This window comes from Metopolophium dirhodum, chromosome 1 (assembly GCF_019925205.1).
Source record: "Metopolophium dirhodum isolate CAU chromosome 1, ASM1992520v1, whole genome shotgun sequence".
Taxonomy (NCBI): Eukaryota; Metazoa; Arthropoda; class Insecta; order Hemiptera; family Aphididae; genus Metopolophium; species Metopolophium dirhodum.
The window spans coordinates 141,584,183-141,605,463 of NC_083560.1; the positions used below are offsets into that span (position 1 = coordinate 141,584,183).

Genomic DNA, 21,281 nt, shown 5'->3' on the forward strand with positions numbered 1-21,281 from the left:
TGCGCTACATGTTTCATAATGAACAAGTGGATTAATTTCTTTTATTCGTGCCTGAACTCCACTGTATTGACCTGACATATTACTAGCATTATCGTAGATTTGCCCTCGACAGTCAGAAATGTCAATATCGTGTGATTTTAAAGTATTGGTAATGGCATTAGTCAAATCTAAAGCTTTATGTCCTGGATTTGAAACAAAACATAAGAATCGTTCTACAGGAAGACCTGTTTCGAGGACATATCTCACCATAAATGATAATTTGTCGACGTGCGAAATATCTGGCGTCGAATCAATACTTATGGAAAAATATTTTGATATTTTGAATTCTTTAATAATATTATGTTTTAATTTTTTCATCATTAATAAAATAAACTCATCACATATCACGTGAGATAAATACGATGTAGAGCCACTACCTTTATTTCCAAAACGAACTATATGATCGGCTAAAAACGGGTCAAATTTTGCGATTAATTCGAGTGACATTAAGTAATTACCATTGTAATTGTTTTAACCTAACCCCCAGAACCAAAACACGAATCATGTCCTCGAAAAGGGAGTCCACGAGAAGCTAACGATTTAAATAGTTTCGACTACTCCCTTCAACACATTTCTCCAATATTCGATTTCTGTATCTAATTGTTTAATCAATGAATAATCAATACGCCCCAAGACATTACCTCTATGTTTTAAATTAATAATAGCATCTCTGTGCTCTTTACTATTTTCGTGGTAACTGAAACGGCTAATAGCATTTTTCCAATCATTAAATCCTTCAGTAACAAGTTGAGTTTCTAAAGATGTTTGAAATATACGACAAGGCCCACAAAAAACTACTCCTAAACTTGGAGAATAAACTAACCATGAACGAACAATTATTTCTCCATTAATCAATCGTCTATTAAACATAATGTTGGACAAATATCTTGTTTTATCACAATATACACGTTTGGAGTTAATAAAACCGTTTGTCATATTTTGATTAAAACCATTTTTTGCAACATAGTCGCGAAATTCGTCGTTAATAACCCATTTAACTGGGTCCGTCTCGAAAATGGTTTCATTTACTATCATATTAGTTAACTCATTTGACCCACAACTTCCTTCAGGTTCAATATTGTCCACTTCAACAGATAAACTAATTGTTGTTTCACTAACCTGAGCATCTGTTTTCTTCAGAATATCTATAGTGTTAGTGTTACTATTACTACTACAACTACCAGAAGTAGAAGCTGGATTTTTAAAAAAATCAGTCAATTTGTACGTTTTATTTAAAACATTATGCAACTTTTCACTTTTTAATTTGGCAATTTTTTTGTATTGGTCACCACTTAACCGTTTTCTATTCGTACTCATATTCACAAAATAAATAGGATATTTAAAAAAAAAACCAACAACGATATAATAAGTAGACAAATAAAAGCGACACAGCTACAGCAGTAAGAACTCTAGACTACGCAATACGGCCAGTACGCACAGACTGAATTGTCTGAATTATAATTAATTATTATCACTTCTCCAGAAATAAAATAAAATATCGTCAACAAAATATTCGTATAGAACCGGCGTGCCGTCTTGATAATATTAGATTATACTATTATACTATTATTATTATTGCCAATTGTTATAAATATGTTCCATAGACGCTCACTGACCGCGCCGCCGCAGCGTGAATATATTCCCAATAGACGGCGCGCGGCGGTAAGAAACTATAAAAATAATAAATTCAAATTCTATTTTAAGCCAATGCCATTGTTTTCAATAATTTAAAATAATCTTGTAGGCTGTTGTGGCTATAAGAGTATTTTACAATAACAGAAAACGATATAATAAGTCTCACCAAGTCAATATAATATAATACAATAATTATCTAAAAAAAACCCTTGAAAAATATGCCGCCTCTCAAAATTTGCCGCTGTAGGCACTTGCCTATAGTGCCTGCATATAAATACGCCACTGCTTGTTAAGTTTATACTGCAGCAGTATAAGTGTTCTTTAAATCTGATAAAATATCATAAAATAATTGAGTTTTTATTGGGTGACAAGATTGCCCACATAAGTTTTTTTAGTTAGCCATATATACCCTTATAGTAGTATAAAAAGGGGGCTTTCAACACCTCGTCCTCATCATCACCGCCGCCCACTCACGCACGTGCGCGACTTATATTTTATTCACCTCCCACCACCGCCGCCGTGTCCACCACCTCCGCCGCCCGATCGCGCACGTACGCGACGTATATTTTAGTAATAACTGATTGATACATTTATGTACCAAGGTCTTATGTTACATTTAGGAATAATATACTTGTACAATTACATTCGTCTCGTGTGCCCCGACAGAGCCTTACTAATTGTTAACAATAACATTCTTCAACAAGGGTTGAGACTATACATGTTACCACCTTTGTATATTTTATACAGGAATGAAATGTCTTGTGTGGGTCTGATAAACCCTAACTATTGTTAACAATAACATTCTTCAACAAGGGTTGAGACTAAATATGTTACCCCCTTTGTATATTTTATACAGGAATGAAACGTCTTGTGTGGGTCTGATAAACCCTAACTAATGTTAACAATAACATTCTTCAACAAGGGTCGAGACTGAACATGTTCATCCCTTTGTATATTTTATACAGACAACGACGTGTGTGTGTGTCCCGACATACCCTAGCTATGTAATACCTACCGGCTCTTACGAGTTAAATGAAATTGAAGCAGCTATAAAACGTGTATTACATAATTCTGATACTTTATTCGAGTTGAGAGCAGATAATAATACACTAAAATGTACAATGTTTTGTAGCGAAACTGTAGATTTAAATTACAGTTTTTTAAATACGAATTTGAAAAACCTATCTAAAAACCTAAATCCTTCAATAAAAGTCCTATCTTAATGAAACTTTCGAGGATCGAAGCAGAAGCGTGCGTAGATCATTTGTCATCTGGTAAAAGTTTTTTTAACTCAAATATTAAGGGGGTAAATTAAGGTTTAAAATTTTGAAATATTCAAAAAAAAAATTGGCGGGAAATTTTCTTTTGTCAATTTTCAAACCTTAAAGTCGATACGTGACTTTTTTAAGAACAGATATTGGATCTGGAGGGGTCACTGCATTGAACCTCGAAGATTTCAAGACGATACGATCAATATTGTAGGTTTTAGGTTTTCTCAATATATTACGATTTTGAAAAAACCAAATCCTTCAAAAAAAGTACTATCTTTTTGAAACTTTCGAGGATCGAAGCAGAAACGGCCCTAGACCAGTTACCAGTTTTTAAAAGTTTATTAACTCTACTATTAAGGGGGTAAATGTTGTGATCAAAATTTGAATTTTTTTAAAAAAAAAATTAGTCGGAAATTTAGTTTTACCAATTTCTCAAACTTAAATACGAGACGCGGCTTCTTCGAGAATAGAAATTTGATCTAGAGGTGTCACTGCATTCAACTTCAAAGATTTTAAAACGATACAAGTCATATTAAAGGAGCTAATTTTTGAAAATATACATCCAATTTTGTGTTGTTACTTGTTAGCTCAAATATTATATTAGAGTTAATTGACCTATTATTTTATAGGTTTTAATATTTTATTCTTAAATGCCTATCGATTTACATTAATAAATAATGAGCAAGCAACAGGCCTACTAAAATAAGTGTCAAAAAAAAGTTCAAAACAATTATTACTTAAAACGTCATACATACGTATACCATTAGGAAACAGTCCAATGTGTGATCTACCGACAAACGGTTATCTACGATAACGACGTGTTGTAGGTAGAACGTGTGATCTACTGATAACTGATATTTATATTATATTATTATAATTCATAGATACGTAATGACATCTATATGATAATTTATTTTTAAAAAAAATTTATTTTACTACAGCGACTACGATACATTGCGGATGAAGTTATAAGTGTGTTGAACATTAAACCCTTTTAATTAACAATATGGTTTATCAAAAAACAGTTTTAACAGCACTGAATGTGGTGAACAATCACGTGAAACGATAAGAACCTGTACTAATACTACCTATAGTTTAAGACGGCACTTTAAAAACACATTTATTGCGACTGAGGTTTACTAGAAAAAAGATGCCAGTCATATTATTATCTATTCATAAGGAGTAGTATAAAAAGGGGGCTTTCAACACCTCGTCCTCGTCATTCCATCGTCATTCCCTCGCCCATACCTCGTCATCATCATCACCGCCGCCCACTCACGCACGTGCGCGACATATATTTTATTCACCTCCCACCACCGCCGCCGTGACCACCACCACCGCCGCCCGATTGCGCACGTACGCGACGTATATTTTAGTAATAACTGATTGATACATTTATGTACCAAGGTCTTATGTTACATTTAAGAATAATATACTTGTACAATTACATTCGTCTCGTGTGCCCCGACAGAGCCTTACTAATTGTTAACAATAACATTCTTCAACAAGGGTTGAGACTATACATGTTACCACCTTTGTATATTTTATACAGGAATGAAATGTCTTGTGTGGGTCTGATAAACCCTAACTATTGTTAACAATAACATTCTTCAACAAGGGTTGAGACTAAATATGTTACCCCCTTTGTATATTTTATACAGGAATGAAACGTCTTGTGTGGGTCTGATAAACCCTAACTAATGTTAACAATAACATTCTTCAACAAGGGTCGAGACTGAACATGTTCATCCCTTTGTATATTTTATACAGACAACGACGTGTGTGTGTGTCCCGACATACCCTAGCTATGTAATACCTACCGGCTCTTACGAGTTGAATGAAATTGAAGCGGCTATAAAACGTGTATTACATAATTCTTATACTTTATTCGAGTTGAGAGCAGATAATAATACACTAAAATGTACAATGTTTTGTAGCGAAACTGTAGATTTTAGCATGACTAATAGTATAGGACAGTTGTTGGGGTTTAAGAATCGTAAATATGCAGCTAATATCAATCACGAATCAGATACAGTGGCGTACTCACGGGGGGGTTCATGGGGTTTGAACCCCCCCCCCCCATTGGCCGTATTTATTATATTTCATATGGGTATCACAATACAATATTTTTTTACCAACAATATCATGGTTATTGATTAAGTGATTAAATTAATATATTAAACATCGAGATAGATAACAATATTGTTATCTATCTCGATGATATTAAATAAAAATAAAAATAATAATTGATTATTGATTTTACTGATTATAATATAGTGGTTAATACCTCATTAGTTACCAGTACCTACCATGATTATCAACACACATTTTAAATTAATAATTTGGTTTTATTGTGTATTGTGATTTGTGATAATGTGAATATGTGATGTCGTGATGATAACGTTAACGTACAGATTTCGTATTCATGTATGCTTAATTAAAGTCTTTCGTTTCTGTGTTAGTATTTAGTATTTACTAGTTTACTTCTTAGTTGATAGTTCTAGTAGTTTTATATTTATTTAACTAAAATAACTGGTAACTACCTAAGCTTAACTATAATTCATACAATGGGAGATAAAAGAAAGAGTACATTGTTATCATACTTCAACAACTTCAAAAAAAAAGTTTGTGTGGAAACGCCAACGGTAAGTAATAAGTATAATAATATTATTCGGTACTATTTTACTAAGCACAAAACTTCTACGAACTTGGAAGTTAAGAAAAAAAATTCAAATGAATCAAATTCACCTGTTGAAGTTGGACCAACAAATGATATAGGTTTCTTTATAAATCGAAGCTTGTCAGATAATGAAAAAAACATAGTGAGCGCATTTGTCACTGATAAGTTTAATTACATATTATTTTCAATTTTTTTTATTCATAAAAACTAAATAAATTAAAAACCTATGTAACTTAATGTACATAACATTTTTTAAGGTTTTAAATAACTTATGGACACCACCAGTTAATTTAATATTTCCAACATTAAAAATTAACTCTAAAAGAAACCTGAAATTTCAGTACCGTTGGCTTGAGACATATAGCTGGTTATGTTACTCTAAAAAGTTTGAAGGTGCATTTTGCAAATATTGTGTAGTTTTTACTTAAGTTGGTGGTGTTGGATCACAAAAGTTAGGTGGCCTTGTCTTGACTGCATACCAAAACTGGAAAAATGCTTTAGAAGTAATTACTTTTATTTTAAATTTAACACATACTAATTTTTTATATTTTGCACCTAACTATTACCAATACATTTTCTTTAATTCTTCTAAATAAACTATTTTCTGCTTTTTAGTATTTTAAAAATCACAATAAACATGAATACCACAGAACATCTTTAATTAGAGGTGAACATTTTTCAAAACTATTTTTAACTAATAAACCAAGTATAATTGATCTTTTGGATGATGACAGGTAGGTAACCTACCTATAATAATATAATAAATATGAAACTTTAATGGTCTAATTCTAATTTAATTTGATAATATTTAGAATAAAACAGAAGAAGCAAAATAGATTGATGCTAATACCCATTATTGAATGTGTCATGCTATGTGGTAGACAAGGCATAGGCGTGCGCAGACCTGAAATTCGGGGGGTGCCTACAATTTTTTTCGGGCCCTTTTCTTAATTCGGGCCCTCTCTTAACAAGACATGTACATATTTTAATAAATTATAATGCACAAATAAACATTACTTACAGTTTTTTATTTAATATTCTAATATAAAAACGATAAATTTATAATAACATGCGTCTATTACAACACGTTGACTGCCACAAGCCCGCCGGCGACCCAAGTGATGTCTTTCATTGTGAAGCTATTTGGGTCGCCGGCGACCTAAATCCTATTATTAATGTGACGCCACTTGGGTCGCCGGCTGCCAAATTTAACATCAACATTAAATGTATCTAATTCTTTATGGCTTGGAGAGAACAATATTTAGATTGGACCATGGCGTAGACAAGACAATTTTGATCATTTTTAAAAAAAAAAACAATAAAATCCGTCAACTTTAATACATTTATATTTTATACAAAAAAATGTAATATTTGAATATATAAATGCATAGTAAATAGTAGTATAAAACGTTAAAATTTAAATTTAAAAAAATAAAGAGGTACCCTAGAGAAATTGATAAAAAAAAATTCACTTTAAATTACTTAAAAATAAAAATATATACAAAAAAGTAACAAAATTGTATTCATACATTCTGTTTTTTTAAATGGTCTTGAAAACATTGTATGCAAACCGATGGTTTTGATGGGCAAAGACTGCAAAAGGTTGTTACTTTCTTAGCCTTGTTCAAAGCTTCCCTAGAAATAATAAATTAAAAATCAAAAATTCATATTAATTTAAAAAAAATTAATTTAAACTCACTTGTATCCTAGTTCTTTTGAAAATTTTGTATAGCATTCAGTACACCTTTTTCTTTTTTTTCTGTTTCTTGAACATTTTTCTTCTGTCTCCTCGAGTTTATGTTTTATTATTTGTCGTCTTTGAAATCTATTTTCAAGAGGTTGTTCAGAATTTGAAACACGTAAAGATGTAGGTTTTAATTCAAGGAGTTTATCTACAAGCACTTCACGAAATTTATGTATGGTGAGTTTATTTCGAAATTGTTGTTCATTATACATAATTTGAGAATTTACAACAAATGTATTTAAAATTATCTCTGTTGCTACCTTGTGATACCACCGAACACTCTTTCTCATAGGAGTGCAGTACGACGCTAACTGATCCGATAAATCTATGCCTGCTTTTCCAGCATTATAGAATAATATGCTGTCTGGTTTAAATATATCTTCATGATTCCTATTTTTCTTCCCAGTGTTTGTCATATTTAATTGATGTCGCGCTGAAAGTAAGTGAATGTCGCGTTTATCTTTAAATTTAGATACTACTATACCAGAATCGTTTTCCAGACCGACAATTTCCCCTTTTTTCAATTTTTTTTCTATCACTGTTTTTGGTAAAAAACGTCTATTTTTTCTAAGAGTTCCGACCAAATGAGTGTTTTGCCTTAAAAGTGTTTCCGCTAGTGGAACAGACGTATAAAAATTATCAGTGACAATAGTACGCCCTTCGTTCAGATAATTTTCACACAAAGAAGTTACTATTGTTTCACTCAACGCTTCTCCGGGTTTAGATTGTTTTCCTTCGTATATAATAATTTTATACGTGTAACCATTAGTCCCACATACTTTGAAAAATTTTACGCCATATTTATGTGTTTTATTTGGGATATACTGCCGAAATTTCAGTCTTCCTCGAAAAGGTATCATAGATTCATCCACCGCAATTATCTCTCCAGGTTTCTGTATATTTTTTACTAATTCGTTTGCCATATTAAGTAATTTTCTTACTTTGTATAAGCGATCGGCTTTGTCAGCAGTCTCATTGTCCTCAAAATGCCAAAACCTAAGAATGAGTTCAAACTTATTCCGACTCATTGTTTTTGGTGCAACACCATTTTTATAACGTTCAGCTTTGCTCCAATAATCAGCTATCGAAGTCATTTTTACGAGTCCCATCCACATCAAAAGTCCCATAAATTTTTCCATATCATTTTGGTTTATTGGTTGCCAAAATGAAAATCTACTACCACGTGTAATTTGTTGAGTATTTAAAAATTGTTGAGCGTTTCTATTTGTTTCAATGACCATTAACTCAATTATTTCGTCGGTACAAAATAATTTAAAATAATCCATAGGTCCCATATCCTCGTCTAAAATGACTAATGGCCCCGAATTTCCCATAAAGTTAAACATTTTTTGATTCGCACCTGTTACAGTTTTCCAATTTGATTGGCTATTGTTAGGTGTTGATAAAATTAGATCCTCAATTTGATTATCATCAATCTCATCATCTGACGACTCTTGAGAATCACTATTATTTTCACTTTCAACACAATATATTGGATCACTATCACTATCGTCAAAACTGTCACTAGAAAAAATGTCAGCATCATCTAATGCATTATTAATCATGCGTTCATCCATTATAATATTATATTAACAATTTTTACGTAAAATAAAGTAAAAATAATAATACAATTCAGAACTTGATAACCACGAGACGTTCACACTTCTTGTTCAACGTAAATACTAAAAGATAATTGACGTATTGACAAATGTGTAATAAATAAATATTATTATTATCTTGCACGAGACAGCGGGCGACCCAAGTGGCTTGTACGAAATATTACTTTTTTAGCAGGCCACTTGCCAGCCGGCGACCCAAGACTTTTCTTTTTTTCATGATATTATCTACAATTAACTGTTTCTAAAAATATCAATTTTATTAAAATCCAACAACTAGATCTATTTTTATAAATGTAAACATTTACGACATACGATGTAAAAATAGTATGGCCTGACACGCGCTGATACGACTTGGGTCGCCGGCGGGCTTGTGGCAGTCAACGTGTTAAATTACTAAACTCATTTATAACCAAATCTACTTCAACATTAGAGGCCATTTCTTGTTCTGTAAAAAGTAAAATTAATGATTCCAGACGGTCTTGGGCCATTGTATTTCTTAATTTACTTTTCACAATATTTAATTTTGAAAATACCCGTTCACATGAACAACTAGTTACGGGTATAATGCTAAACATTTGTAGTATTTTAAAAAAACAATTAAAAATATTATATCTACTGGAATCTTTTAACCAATCCAGCCACAAAAACACAGATTCATTAGTAGTTCCTTTAGGAATATTCTTGTCTGTCGAGTTCTTGAGAAGTTTGATTTCAGCAATTAAAGTGTCTGATGAAATTTTCGCAAACTTTTCCAAAATGGTAGTTATTTCAGTAGTTATATTTAAATTTATAATATTTGCAATAGCATTTATAAGGCAAATTGTATCTTGTTTAAATCTTGAATTTATTCCAGAAATAAGATCATCTAGTAATGGATAATATACAGAAACTTTAAATTCTTCATATTTAGTCTTAAAAAATACTTGATTTGAAGGAGACGGATCAATTTTAGTTGTAACTTTTCTTTTTTTTACTTCTGGAATATTGATTTTATGCATTGTACACATTTTTTCAGTGTTGGAAAATATAATTTTGTATTCTTCTTCATTATTTCTCATGTTTAATAAGGTATTCTTTAAAGTATTTATACTTTCTGCTGCAATCAAAAGGTCAATTTTTGGAGACTGCAGCATAGAACTTACTTTTAATATTATATTTAAAACAGGACTCATTAATTCCATGCCAAAAATAAATTCAAATGTTTGGAGTTGTTGTAAAATACCAATTCCTTTTGCTCTCATCTCAGGTACTGAAGTGTTTTCACATATTTCATCAATTGCAGTTAATAAAACATTATAATTATTTTTAATAGCTTTTACAGCTTCCGCACGACATGCCCATCGTGTAATTGAACAGGACTTTAATGTTAGAAGAGTAATTCCTGTTTCTTTAGCAACTTTTTCTAGTGTTGAGTGTCTCATTGGACTGCTTTCTATATAGTTGTGTACATATTGTATAGTTCCAAGGAAATTAAAAATCAATCGATTCTTAACTACTTTTTTAGAATATTTTTCACATACAGCATCAATTAGTGTAAGATTTAGGCAATGCGCATAGCAATGCACATACATAATTTCATTATTTTGTTCTTTACATCTCATTTGTACACCATTTATACTACCTGCCATAGTTGACGCTCCGTCAAAGCATACAGCAACCACTGATTTCCAGTTTTTTTTAATTAAAATTAGAAATTCACATAATGTATTGAAAATTGATTCAGCAGTTACTGATGTCATGCGTTTTAACGAAACAAATGTTTCTATAGGTCTAATAACATTATCATCAAAATATCTTACAACAATAGACATTTGTTCGTGATGCCCGACATCACTTGTCTCATCAGCCATGATTGAAATAAATGAACTATTAATGTTTGAAATAATTTTTTGTAGAACAACTGTATGTATTGATGTAATAATATCATTTTGGATTCTATTACTTCTATAAAGTGCATTTTTTGGACCTTCCTGAAAGTGAATTTTAAGTAAATCATCATACTTTGATAACAAATTTAATATTTCTTTAAAGAGTCCTTGGTTATTGCTTGTTGAACTTTCATTATGACCACGGAACGGCCTTCCTCCTTTACATAAACAAATCACTATATCAATCAACCTATTCATTATCTGTCTATTTTTAATACGTTCTTCTGCTTTTTTACTCAATGATACTTCTTTAGCATTGTCTAATACACAGTCAATTGATTTTTCATTTAAAAAATTATGTAAGGAAGTTGAACTATTAACATGACATTTTGACAATTGATGTTTTTTAAAAGCTTCATTGGCCTTGTTCCATCCTTTAAATCCAACTTTTGAAAATGTTATTGTTGTTTGACTATTATTACTTTCATTACCTCTAAAACATCTGCACGGGAAACAAAATACAGCATCCAATTTGGTACTATATTCTATCCAGTTATACAAAGTATACCAATTTTTTTGAAAAGATCTACGTTTGTTCCCTTGAATAGTTGATGGATAAATGTCTAAGATTGGCTGATAAGGTCCTTTTAATACTTGATCTTTGAAACAAAAACGGTCTATTGGCAATGTATGCACAGGATCTAAAAGACTAATCGTATTTACTGAAACAAAAATTGTCAATTTTATTGATAAAAATGTAAACATTTAGTTATTGATATTATAATATTTACAGTTTTCTGAAGAATCAGATGAAAGCAAAATATTTTCATTTTTAGTAGAAAATGGTAAGTCTGTATCATTCATAGCAATATCAGAACATTCTTTTTGAGGCGAATTTAATGTCATTAATTCAGTAATTGTTGAATCATTATTCTGTTGAAAATTTCCATCCATACAAACTGCAAAATATAATTCATATAGAAAAACTATTTACCAGACAATATTTACCATATATATTCAATTACCATCATTAACATTTTTTAATTCATCGATATTTCTAGTATATGATAAATTAGAATTAGTGATATTATCTTCTTCAGCAGGCAACTTTACAAATGGTATAGAAGAAGAACTAGTAGATGTAATTAATACTAAATTATCATTTTTCTTTTCGTCACCAACTATAGCTAGAATATAATATTTATAATCATTAATATTTAATAACAATAATAATAATAATACAAATATTAATTTGATATTATGAATTATGTTGCAACTGCAAGTTGCACTTATTTTGTGTAATAAAAAATATTAATAAATTATTAAAATATAATAAAATATAAACTTAGTAATTAATAGTTTTAAAAATATATTCAATATTGTAACTATTAGTTTCTACTTGACCATTTATTGTTTAAATAATTATAATTTATATTTTTTACTTTACCTAATATTATCATTATATTCAGGCAGGGCCGAATTTAGGGTTGTAGGGGCACCAGGGCCCACATAAGATTGAAATATAAGAATTTTTAGTTGATATACATACTTTAAAACTTAAACTTTAAAATTAATAATTTAAATTTAAACAATTAATAAGTAAATACAAGTAACCTTTATAGTCATCTCTTTTCATTTTTTACTTTAGTACATCAAAACCATTGAATTTAAATAAATTATTATTCTAGAAAAAAATGTATTATTGCACTAAAGATAAACTTGATGAAAGTAACACTATCTAGTTGACTAGTTTATATTAATTATTGATATGACAAAAAAAAAACAGATAGTATCAAACAAAACATTATTTTTAGACACTGAGTAATATTTTTGAAGGGAAATAAAAACCATATTTTGAACGTAGTGTATATAAATGTAAAATAATTTATACAACACCAACGAAATAATACTACAATAGTATTTTGATATTCAAATAACTATAATGATTTACGACGCATCATTCAACACTGTAGTTGAGTAATTTTATTTATAATTAAGTAGTAATGGTATAATATTACCAATCCCAATCTGGTGATTCGTTTAATCACACACTAATAGCACCACTTGTCAAACTTTTAAAAAAAAATTATAATATTTTTTTGCAAATTACTAGAAATATTAAAAAAAAAGGTGGATAAGTGGATGTCGCTCTGCTGTACGGTAGGTTACAAGTGGGTCACTGTAATGGATGGTGTTAAATTTGAATTCAATGATATAATATCATTGTATAAGAAAAACGATTCTGAGCGAAAACGGTCAGTCACCCTATGATATTACCAAGTATATTTGATGATATTATTGTGAATAAAGTAATTTATATATAACCTATTAACGTGGAGCCTTGTTTTAAATTTTCAATCCTTAGCCATAAAAGTTAAACATTTTATAAATTTTTAACCACAAAATAATTAATAAATTATAAATTTGATAAATGTTGTCAAAATTTGAACTTTAAATGCTTATAAAAAAAAATTGTGCAAATGTATTTTTAATATTTTTCAACTGCTATTAAAACGATATATCAGGAGTCTAATATTAAATTTTCACGCTTTTTTACCCAACAAATAAAAATTTATTGATATTTATAGAAAAAAAAACTAAAAAAATTGAAAACTGACAATGTCCGTAAACAGCTCAAATAGAGTCAAAATATTTTCAAAATTGTATGGTGTATAGAAAATGCTAATATAAACATTCAGTGAAATTTTCAAGTATCTACAGTCATTCGTTTTTTAATTACAATAAAATAAAAAAATCGTTACATGAGAAATCGAGTAAATATCAAATGTTGTAAAAATATAAATTTCAGACGCTCATAAAAATTTAATTTAAGTTTCTTCTAGACATTTTTTTTTTGATAAAGGTAGACAAACTTATGAGTAATCTTATATTACATTTTCAAATCTTAGATTTAAAAAGAAAAATTTTTATGAATTCTCATCAAAATAATTTGCTATTTTTCGTGATTTTTCCGTATTTTGTCAAAATTTGAACTTTAAATGCTTATAATTAAAAACTGTGACTAAGGATTTTTAATTTTTTTCATCTGCCTTTGAAACAATAAACTAGGAGCCTTCTATTAAATTTTCAAGCTTTTTTACTCAATAGATAAAATTTTATTGATATTTATAGAAAAAAAAACTAAAAAAATTGAAAACTGACAATGGCTGTAAACAGCTCAAAAAGAGTCAAAATATTTGGAAAATTTTATGGTGTATAGAAAATGCTAATATAAACAACCAGTGAAAATTTCATGCATCTACGGTCATTTGTTTTAGAGTTACACCAATAACCAAAATCGATTTTGTTAAAAATCGATTTTGCGTAAAAATTCCCGTTTTTCCTTAATTTTTCTTTTGTTTTTCACATCGCTTTTGAAAACTACTGGGAAATTAAAATTTTGACCTCCCCAATGCACCAACGATATTCACTTTCCCATCGAACAAGATACTGAAGTCGAAAATCGAAGCATTATTTCGACTACTTATCGTGTACACAGACACAAAAATAAAAAAATAAAAAAAAAAATAAAAAAAATAAAAAAAAAAAAATAAAAAAAAATAAAAAAAAAACACACATCATTGTAAAATCAATACATTCATCGTTTCACTCAGAATCTAAAAAAAGGTTTTGGTAATTTTTAATTTTTTTGGTAATTATTTTTGTCCCTCTTATTAATTGAATCTTGTGGGGGCCCCGGGACCTGGGCCCCGAGCCCCCCTCTAAATCCAGCCCTGTATTCAGATTTTTTTATGTTTTAATTACATTTTATATTTAGTTGATTATTAAAATTATTTCGATAATTTATTCATTTATTTTATTAAGTAAGTAGGTAACTCACTTTTCAATTCAATAATAATAATTAATAAATAATTTATAACAATTAATGGCAAAAAGAAATAACAATAAACATATTTTAGTTTTTTTTTATATCTAGGATTTAAATTTAATAGTATCTATAGGACTTAAACATTACTATTTTACATTTTTACTATAATACTATTACTATAAAATTGATATACTTACGATTTGTTTTGAGCAGAATAAATTTGTCTAAAGAACCTCGAATTTTCTTCAGTTCCAGTTTTTAATTTTTTCTTTACGTTTTTGGCAACCGCTTTTAGGTGGCATGATTTTAATTTAAAAAAATAAAATAATATTACAAGTTACAACGTTGGTTCAGTAATCAGTGAACACTGGACAGTGATCGCTGTAGAATAACTCGTAAATAATATTTATTTTAGTTAACAGTCAAATCATAATATTTCAATGTTATAATTATTATAACAAATAGTAGATATCAGTTGTTGTGTTTATTTTCGATTTTACAAAATGTAAAAATAACTCCATAACCCGTATAATGGTCTCTAATGGTATCACGGAATTAAATCACAAATTATTCAGTGGTATTACTAGTTCCAACTGTTCCAAGTTATATATAATATTTCATTAAATAGTTGGATCTAAAATCTATTTTTAGATAATTGCATTATTTATTTATTATTTTTACTTTTGTAGTCGATAACATCTAGCAGCTAGCTGTTGTAATCGTAACAAGTTTTACCATGCAAAATTTAAAATATTTTACGTTGTATTATTTTTTTATCCCCAAACGGCCCAAACATATATTTTTTTTTATCACATATTTTAGAAAAAATAACATTTTTATTCTAGTAAAATTAGTTAAAATACGGACCTATATATATACTATAGGTCTTAAATTTTAGGGCCCCAATTACATTGTCGGGGGGTGCCCAGGCACACCCGGAACCCCCCGTGCGCACGCCTATGAGACAAGGGCTTGCCTTACGTGGCCATAGAGACTCTGGTCCTATTTCTTTTGAAAGTCAGTATTTTAAGAAGATAACCTAAACTATTAGAAATGTTTTTAAATTATAAATGTATTTGAAGGTGAATGTCCATATGTGAATGAAGGTAATTTTCGTGCCATACTCAAGTATAAGGCTAAAGACTTGGCCAGTTTTAAAGAATTTTTAGAATCCAAGAACCGGTATAAGTATACAAGTTCAAATATCCAAAATCAAATTATATCTTCATGTGGTGACTTAATACTGGAAAAGATTGTCAGTGAAATTAACACATCTGAGTGTTTTTCAATTTTAGCAGATGAGACAACCGATGTTTCATTGAAGGAACAATTAACTTTATGCGTTCGTTTTGTAACTGGTACTGGAAAAAATGTCTATTTGCGTGAAGTTTTTTTAAAATACATTGTTATTCATAGCCTAACAGGAAAAGATATAGCAAGTTCTATCATAAATGGTAAATATTTTATATTTATTATATGCATTTCCTACTTATAATTAATTTGTATACACATTTTGTTTTAACAGGTTTAAATTCCTGTGGAATTGATTGTAGTAAAATGGTTGGTCAGGGTTATGATGGGGCATCAAACATGGCAGGACACGTCAAAGGAACACAAACAATTGTGTCTGAAAACTTCCCTAAGGCTATATATGTTCACTGTGCAGCCCATTCTTTAAATCTGGCTGTATCTGCTGCTTGTGATATACGATCAATTAGGAACTGTTTGGGTATTGTTGAAAAAATGTACTGTTTCTTCAACACACCTAAACGACAAGATATGTTATTAAGTGAAATTGAAGAAAGTGACTTTAATCCTAAATCGAAATCATTAAAACGCCTATGTGCCACAAGATGGGTTGAAAGATATTCGGCAATTCATGACTTTGTGGAATTATATTCCTGTGTGGTCAGTGCGCTCGATAAGATATCTGAGTGGAAAGACTCAACAGCTACAGATGCTAATATCCTGTCAAAATCTATGGATTCTGATTTTTTTGTCTCTTTACAAGTTATTAAGATGATTAATGAATCAAAAATGTTTTTTTTTTGTTCAACTTCAATTTTTATTTTATTATTTAGGAGTTGTTTGGATATGGTTTACCTATATGTAAACTATTACAAAAAGTTGAACTTGATTTAAAAGAAGCTGTGGACTTAGCTGAAGTGACTGTGACAAGTACTCAATGTTTACGTGATAATATAGAGCAAGAAGAGTTCAATAAAATGTTCAGAGAAGCTGAGGTAAAGATTTTGATAAAATGCAATTATTTGACAAAACGATTATTATTATTTTTTCAGAAAATGGCTGATGTGGTTGGCGCGAGTATTTCAATTAAACGTCAGAATAAAATTAACAAAAATCGGCCCAACCTCTGCATTGATAATATTACACCAGAAAAATATTATCGTATAACAATAGCCATATCATTTATTGATTCTTTTATAGAACAATTAAATGAAAGGTTTTTGAAGCACAAAAATATATTAAAAGGCTAGTTATACCTATTTTATTTCATTTATAAATTAATTAATTTTTAGTAATTAAAATATATTTTTCTTTTGTTAGGATTTGGGTGTTTATTTTCTAAACCCTTTACTGAAGAGTTTGACAAACTGGTTCAGTATTACCTAGATACCGATCTACAAATTGTTACAGCCGAATTACTACTATGGCACACTAAATTGGAGAGAAATAAAGAAGAACCGAAAAATGCATTAGAGGCGTTAAGACTGTGTAACAATGAAATATTTCCTAATATCCATCGCCTGATTAAAATTCTGTGTACTATACCAGTATCTACAGCAACGCCAGAGAGGACTTTTTCTTGTCTTAAAAGACTTAAAAACTATTTACGTAGTACAATGACAGAGGTATTAACTTTTATTTACAAACATAATGTTTGGTTAAATTTATAAGTATACCTAATGTATCTGTTAAAATATTTTAGACCCGTCTTAATGGACTCACAATGTTGGCAATTCATGGGGATGTGCCACTAACAGCTGAGGAAGTGGTGGACGATCTGGCAAAAAAGCCAAGGAAATTAGACTTTATATTATAATGTGTTATTGTGTTAAAATATATATAATTTTTTTAAATAGTGCAAAATTTGTAATTCTTATAACTACGGGGGGTGTGGGGGGCAGAGCCCCCCACTTTCGTATTCTAGTAAATTTTCAGAGCCCCCCCCCCCATTGAAAATTCCTGAGAACGCCACTGATCAGATACGTTGGTCAATATTACCAAAACGAACTGTATATATATCGATTCAAATTTGGTTATGGGTTCATTCGTCAACGGTAAGCAGTGCCATACAATACACGAGTTTTATCCGAACGTACCTCCAGGCTATAAAATAATAGAGGTACCAACACATTTGGTATTTTACTCCCTTAATTCTACATCTATAACACACGCGAGTATAATTTTAAAAAATCAAGACAACGAGTTGATCGATCTACGAGGCAAACCGGTATCAATACGATTATTAATTCAAGAATCGTGATGGGTCTTCAATTTTACAATATAAATAGCCCTGTATATGAAAAACCCGTTAGTCGTGTTAAAAACACTAACAAGGTAACAACTCCGAAGAAGAAAAAATATTCGAGACGAAAACAGACTAGACATAGTCTAACACCCGACAATTTGGCTTTTCAACGCTCTATAAACGTCATTTAATATGGACGACACATATTTAAATGTCACGGCTGGATACATCGACGATTGTAAAATAACTCAAATTGATTATCATTCTTTTTTACCTTATTCAACGTCCGCTCTTTCTAATAATGATGAGGTGCGTATTGCTTTACATAACACCGAATCTTATACTTTACCGTGCGAGAGTTATATTTACATCGAGGGAACAATAAGCAAACCTGCAGAAATAACCGACGAGATTCGATTTATAAACAACGGGCTGTCATTTCTTTTCTCCGAAATGAAATATGAAATAAACGGTACTCAAATTCAAAAACTTGTCAATCCAGGAATAACGACAACATTAAAAGGATATTGTTCGTACAATAAAACAAATATATCTTCACATCAAAACGCTGCCTGGGATAATGATTTTAAAAATGTTAATAAAGATTTTATTGATATCGGTAATTTTAACGGATGTATTAATCTTAAAGATTTGTTTGGTCTTTGTGAAGATTATAAACGTATTTTAATAAACTGTAACCAGCAACTCATATTGAATAGAGCATCGATCTATTTAAATGCTATAAAACAGTATAAAAATAATGAGGTAGTGGACGCTCCTAAACTAAAAGACGTTAAAATAAACATAACAAAAATATTGTGGTGGATGCCTATAGTGAAAGTGAGTGATAGAGAAAAAATCCGACTGTTGAAAGTAGTTGACAATCAGAAACCCCTAACATGTGCATTTAGATCGTGGGAATTGTGTGAATATCCGTTTTTACCTCAAAACACTTCACATTCGTGGAAAGTAAAGACTTCCAACAAGTTAGAAAAACCTAGATATGTCATAATCGGTTTTCAAACTGACAGGAAAAATAGTTCAAGTAAACCAATCTCATATTTAGATCATTGTAAAATTAAAAACTTGAAAGTCTATTTAAGCTCCGAAGTATTCCCCTATGAAGATTTTCAAAGTGACTTTAACAAAAATAAGATGGCGACATTATACCGCGCGTATGCCGAGTTTCAAAAATCTTACTATGGTCACGACGATGTAACACCTCTATTGAACCGATCAGAATTCAAAAGTATCTCTCCAATCATAGTTGTCGACATGAGCCGACAGAACGACAACGTGAAAATGTCGACAGTGGACCTCAGAATTGAATTAGAATCTGATGAAGCGTTCCCGGCTTCAACTTCAGCATATTGTTTAATATTACATGACCAAATTATAACTTATAATCCATTTAATGGAGAAGTAAGAACCTTGTAAATATTTATTGTAAACGTTAATATTTAATGTAAGCCTTAATATTATTAAATAAAAAAACTTTTTTCTTATATATCACGTCTTTTTTTTTTTTTATTTTTACATAAATTATTTATTTTACATAAATTATTAGAATAGTCTATGTTTTACTTTACGCAACGGTGTTTGGGGATCAGCACTAGTTGATCGAGATGTCCGTGGTGTCTTGAATTGAGACGATGCATGGTTTGGATTGAAAAAATCAGGCCCATCATTTTCGTCGAACGACAGTTGTTGGCTACAGTTTTCATCGGGTGACCTTGGGCCATCAAAATGATCTATCGGCTGAAAAAATAAATATAAAATCATTAAATTGTTTTTACTAAAAATTATTTAATAAATTACCTTAGATAAATCATATTCCTCATCCGTCAGATTAAATCCATTACTTCTAATGGAGTCTTCGTACAATTTGTAGTTACCAGCGTTGACAGGTGAATAGCTTGGTATCATTAATGACGGGCTTCTAAAATTCTTGTCATATGGCTAAAATAATATAAAAAGTATTAAATATTTTATATAATATGTAATAATAAATTTCTGAATTACCTCCAGGGTGTTTGGTGTCACCAGACGATTCATACAAAGTTCTGCTAATTGTGTAGGTGCAAACATTTTAATTTGGTTGAGGAATTGGTTTTCACTGGTTTGCTTAACTTCTTGGTTGTTAATGAAAATTTGCATTTCATCAACATTTTTAGGCGGTGTATCCACTTGAAGAATTTTCCCGATCAAATTCTCGAAATATTCGTTCATTTGTTTTATAATTTTAGGTTTGATGAAAATATCTTTTTCCCGTATACTCACAGCAATACTCCATTCCAAGTTCTGTAGCTGAATTAAATCTGAACGATTTAAAAGGACTCTACACCCGTCCTCGGTTTTAGATTCTATTACTAAAACATTTACTCCTACATACACCATACTCGACAATTTGAAAAAATCTGTCTCGAGAAATGTCGGGGCACACGAGACGAATGTAACTGTACAAGTATATTATTCTTAAATGTAACATAAGACCTTGGTACATAAATGTATCAATCAGTTATTACTGAAATATACGTCGCGTACGTGCGCAATCGGGCGGCGGTGGTGGTGGTCACGGCGGCGGTGGTGGGAGGTGAATAAAATATATGTCGCGCACGTGCGTGAGTGGGCGGCGGTGATGATGATGACGAGGTATGGGCGAGGGAATGACGATGGAATGACGAGGACGAGGTGTTGAAAGCCCCCTTTTTATACTACTCCTTATGAATAGATAATAATATGACTGGCATCTTTTTTTTAGTAAACCTCAGTCGCAATAAATGTGTTTTTAAAGTGCCGTCTTAAACTATAGGTAGTATTAGTACAGGTTCTTATCGTTTCACGTGATTGTTCACCACATTCAGTGCTGTTAAAACTGTTTTTTGATAAACCATATTGTTAATTAAAAGGGTTTAATGTTCAACACACTTATAACTTCATCCGCAATGTATCGTAGTCGCTGTAGTAAAATTAATTTTTTTTAAAAATAAATTATCATATAGATGTCATTACGTATCTACGAATTATAATAATATAATATAAATATCAGTTATCAGTAGATCACACGTTCTACCTACAACACGTCGTTATCGTAGATAACCGT

The 21,281-nt window shown here is 30.4% G+C and overlaps 4 protein-coding genes across 4 annotated transcripts; 1 reads left to right on the forward strand and 3 right to left on the reverse strand.

Annotated features, from left to right (window-relative positions):
• Positions 1–7,148: 7,148 nt before the first annotated feature.
• LOC132932921 (piggyBac transposable element-derived protein 4-like) lies at positions 7,149–8,946 on the reverse strand. Its single transcript, XM_060999265.1, has 2 exons — positions 7,325–8,946; positions 7,149–7,260 (listed from the first exon to the last, which is right to left on the reverse strand). Exons 1-2 carry the CDS (start codon positions 8,944–8,946, stop codon positions 7,149–7,151), a joined length of 1,734 nt encoding a protein of 577 aa, XP_060855248.1.
• Positions 8,947–9,001: 55 nt separating this feature from the next.
• On the reverse strand, positions 9,002–14,987 carry LOC132932922 (zinc finger MYM-type protein 1-like). The gene is made up of 7 exons (XM_060999266.1): positions 14,960–14,987; positions 11,892–12,043; positions 11,648–11,789; positions 10,022–11,578; positions 9,619–9,964; positions 9,383–9,555; positions 9,002–9,051 (listed from the first exon to the last, which is right to left on the reverse strand). Exons 1-7 carry the CDS (start codon positions 14,985–14,987, stop codon positions 9,002–9,004), a joined length of 2,448 nt encoding a protein of 815 aa, XP_060855249.1.
• A 657-nt stretch (positions 14,988–15,644) lies between these two features.
• Positions 15,645–17,749, forward strand: LOC132932923 (52 kDa repressor of the inhibitor of the protein kinase-like). The gene is made up of 7 exons (XM_060999267.1): positions 15,645–15,702; positions 15,768–16,139; positions 16,211–16,695; positions 16,767–16,928; positions 16,986–17,178; positions 17,254–17,558; positions 17,636–17,749. The coding sequence occupies exons 1-7, from the start codon at positions 15,645–15,647 to the stop codon at positions 17,747–17,749; spliced, it is 1,689 nt and encodes a 562-aa protein (XP_060855250.1).
• A 1,992-nt stretch (positions 17,750–19,741) lies between these two features.
• Positions 19,742–20,575, reverse strand: LOC132932924 (uncharacterized). Its single transcript, XM_060999268.1, has 3 exons — positions 20,201–20,575; positions 19,997–20,137; positions 19,742–19,936 (listed from the first exon to the last, which is right to left on the reverse strand). Exons 1-3 carry the CDS (start codon positions 20,573–20,575, stop codon positions 19,742–19,744), a joined length of 711 nt encoding a protein of 236 aa, XP_060855251.1.
• Positions 20,576–21,281: the final 706 nt, after the last annotated feature.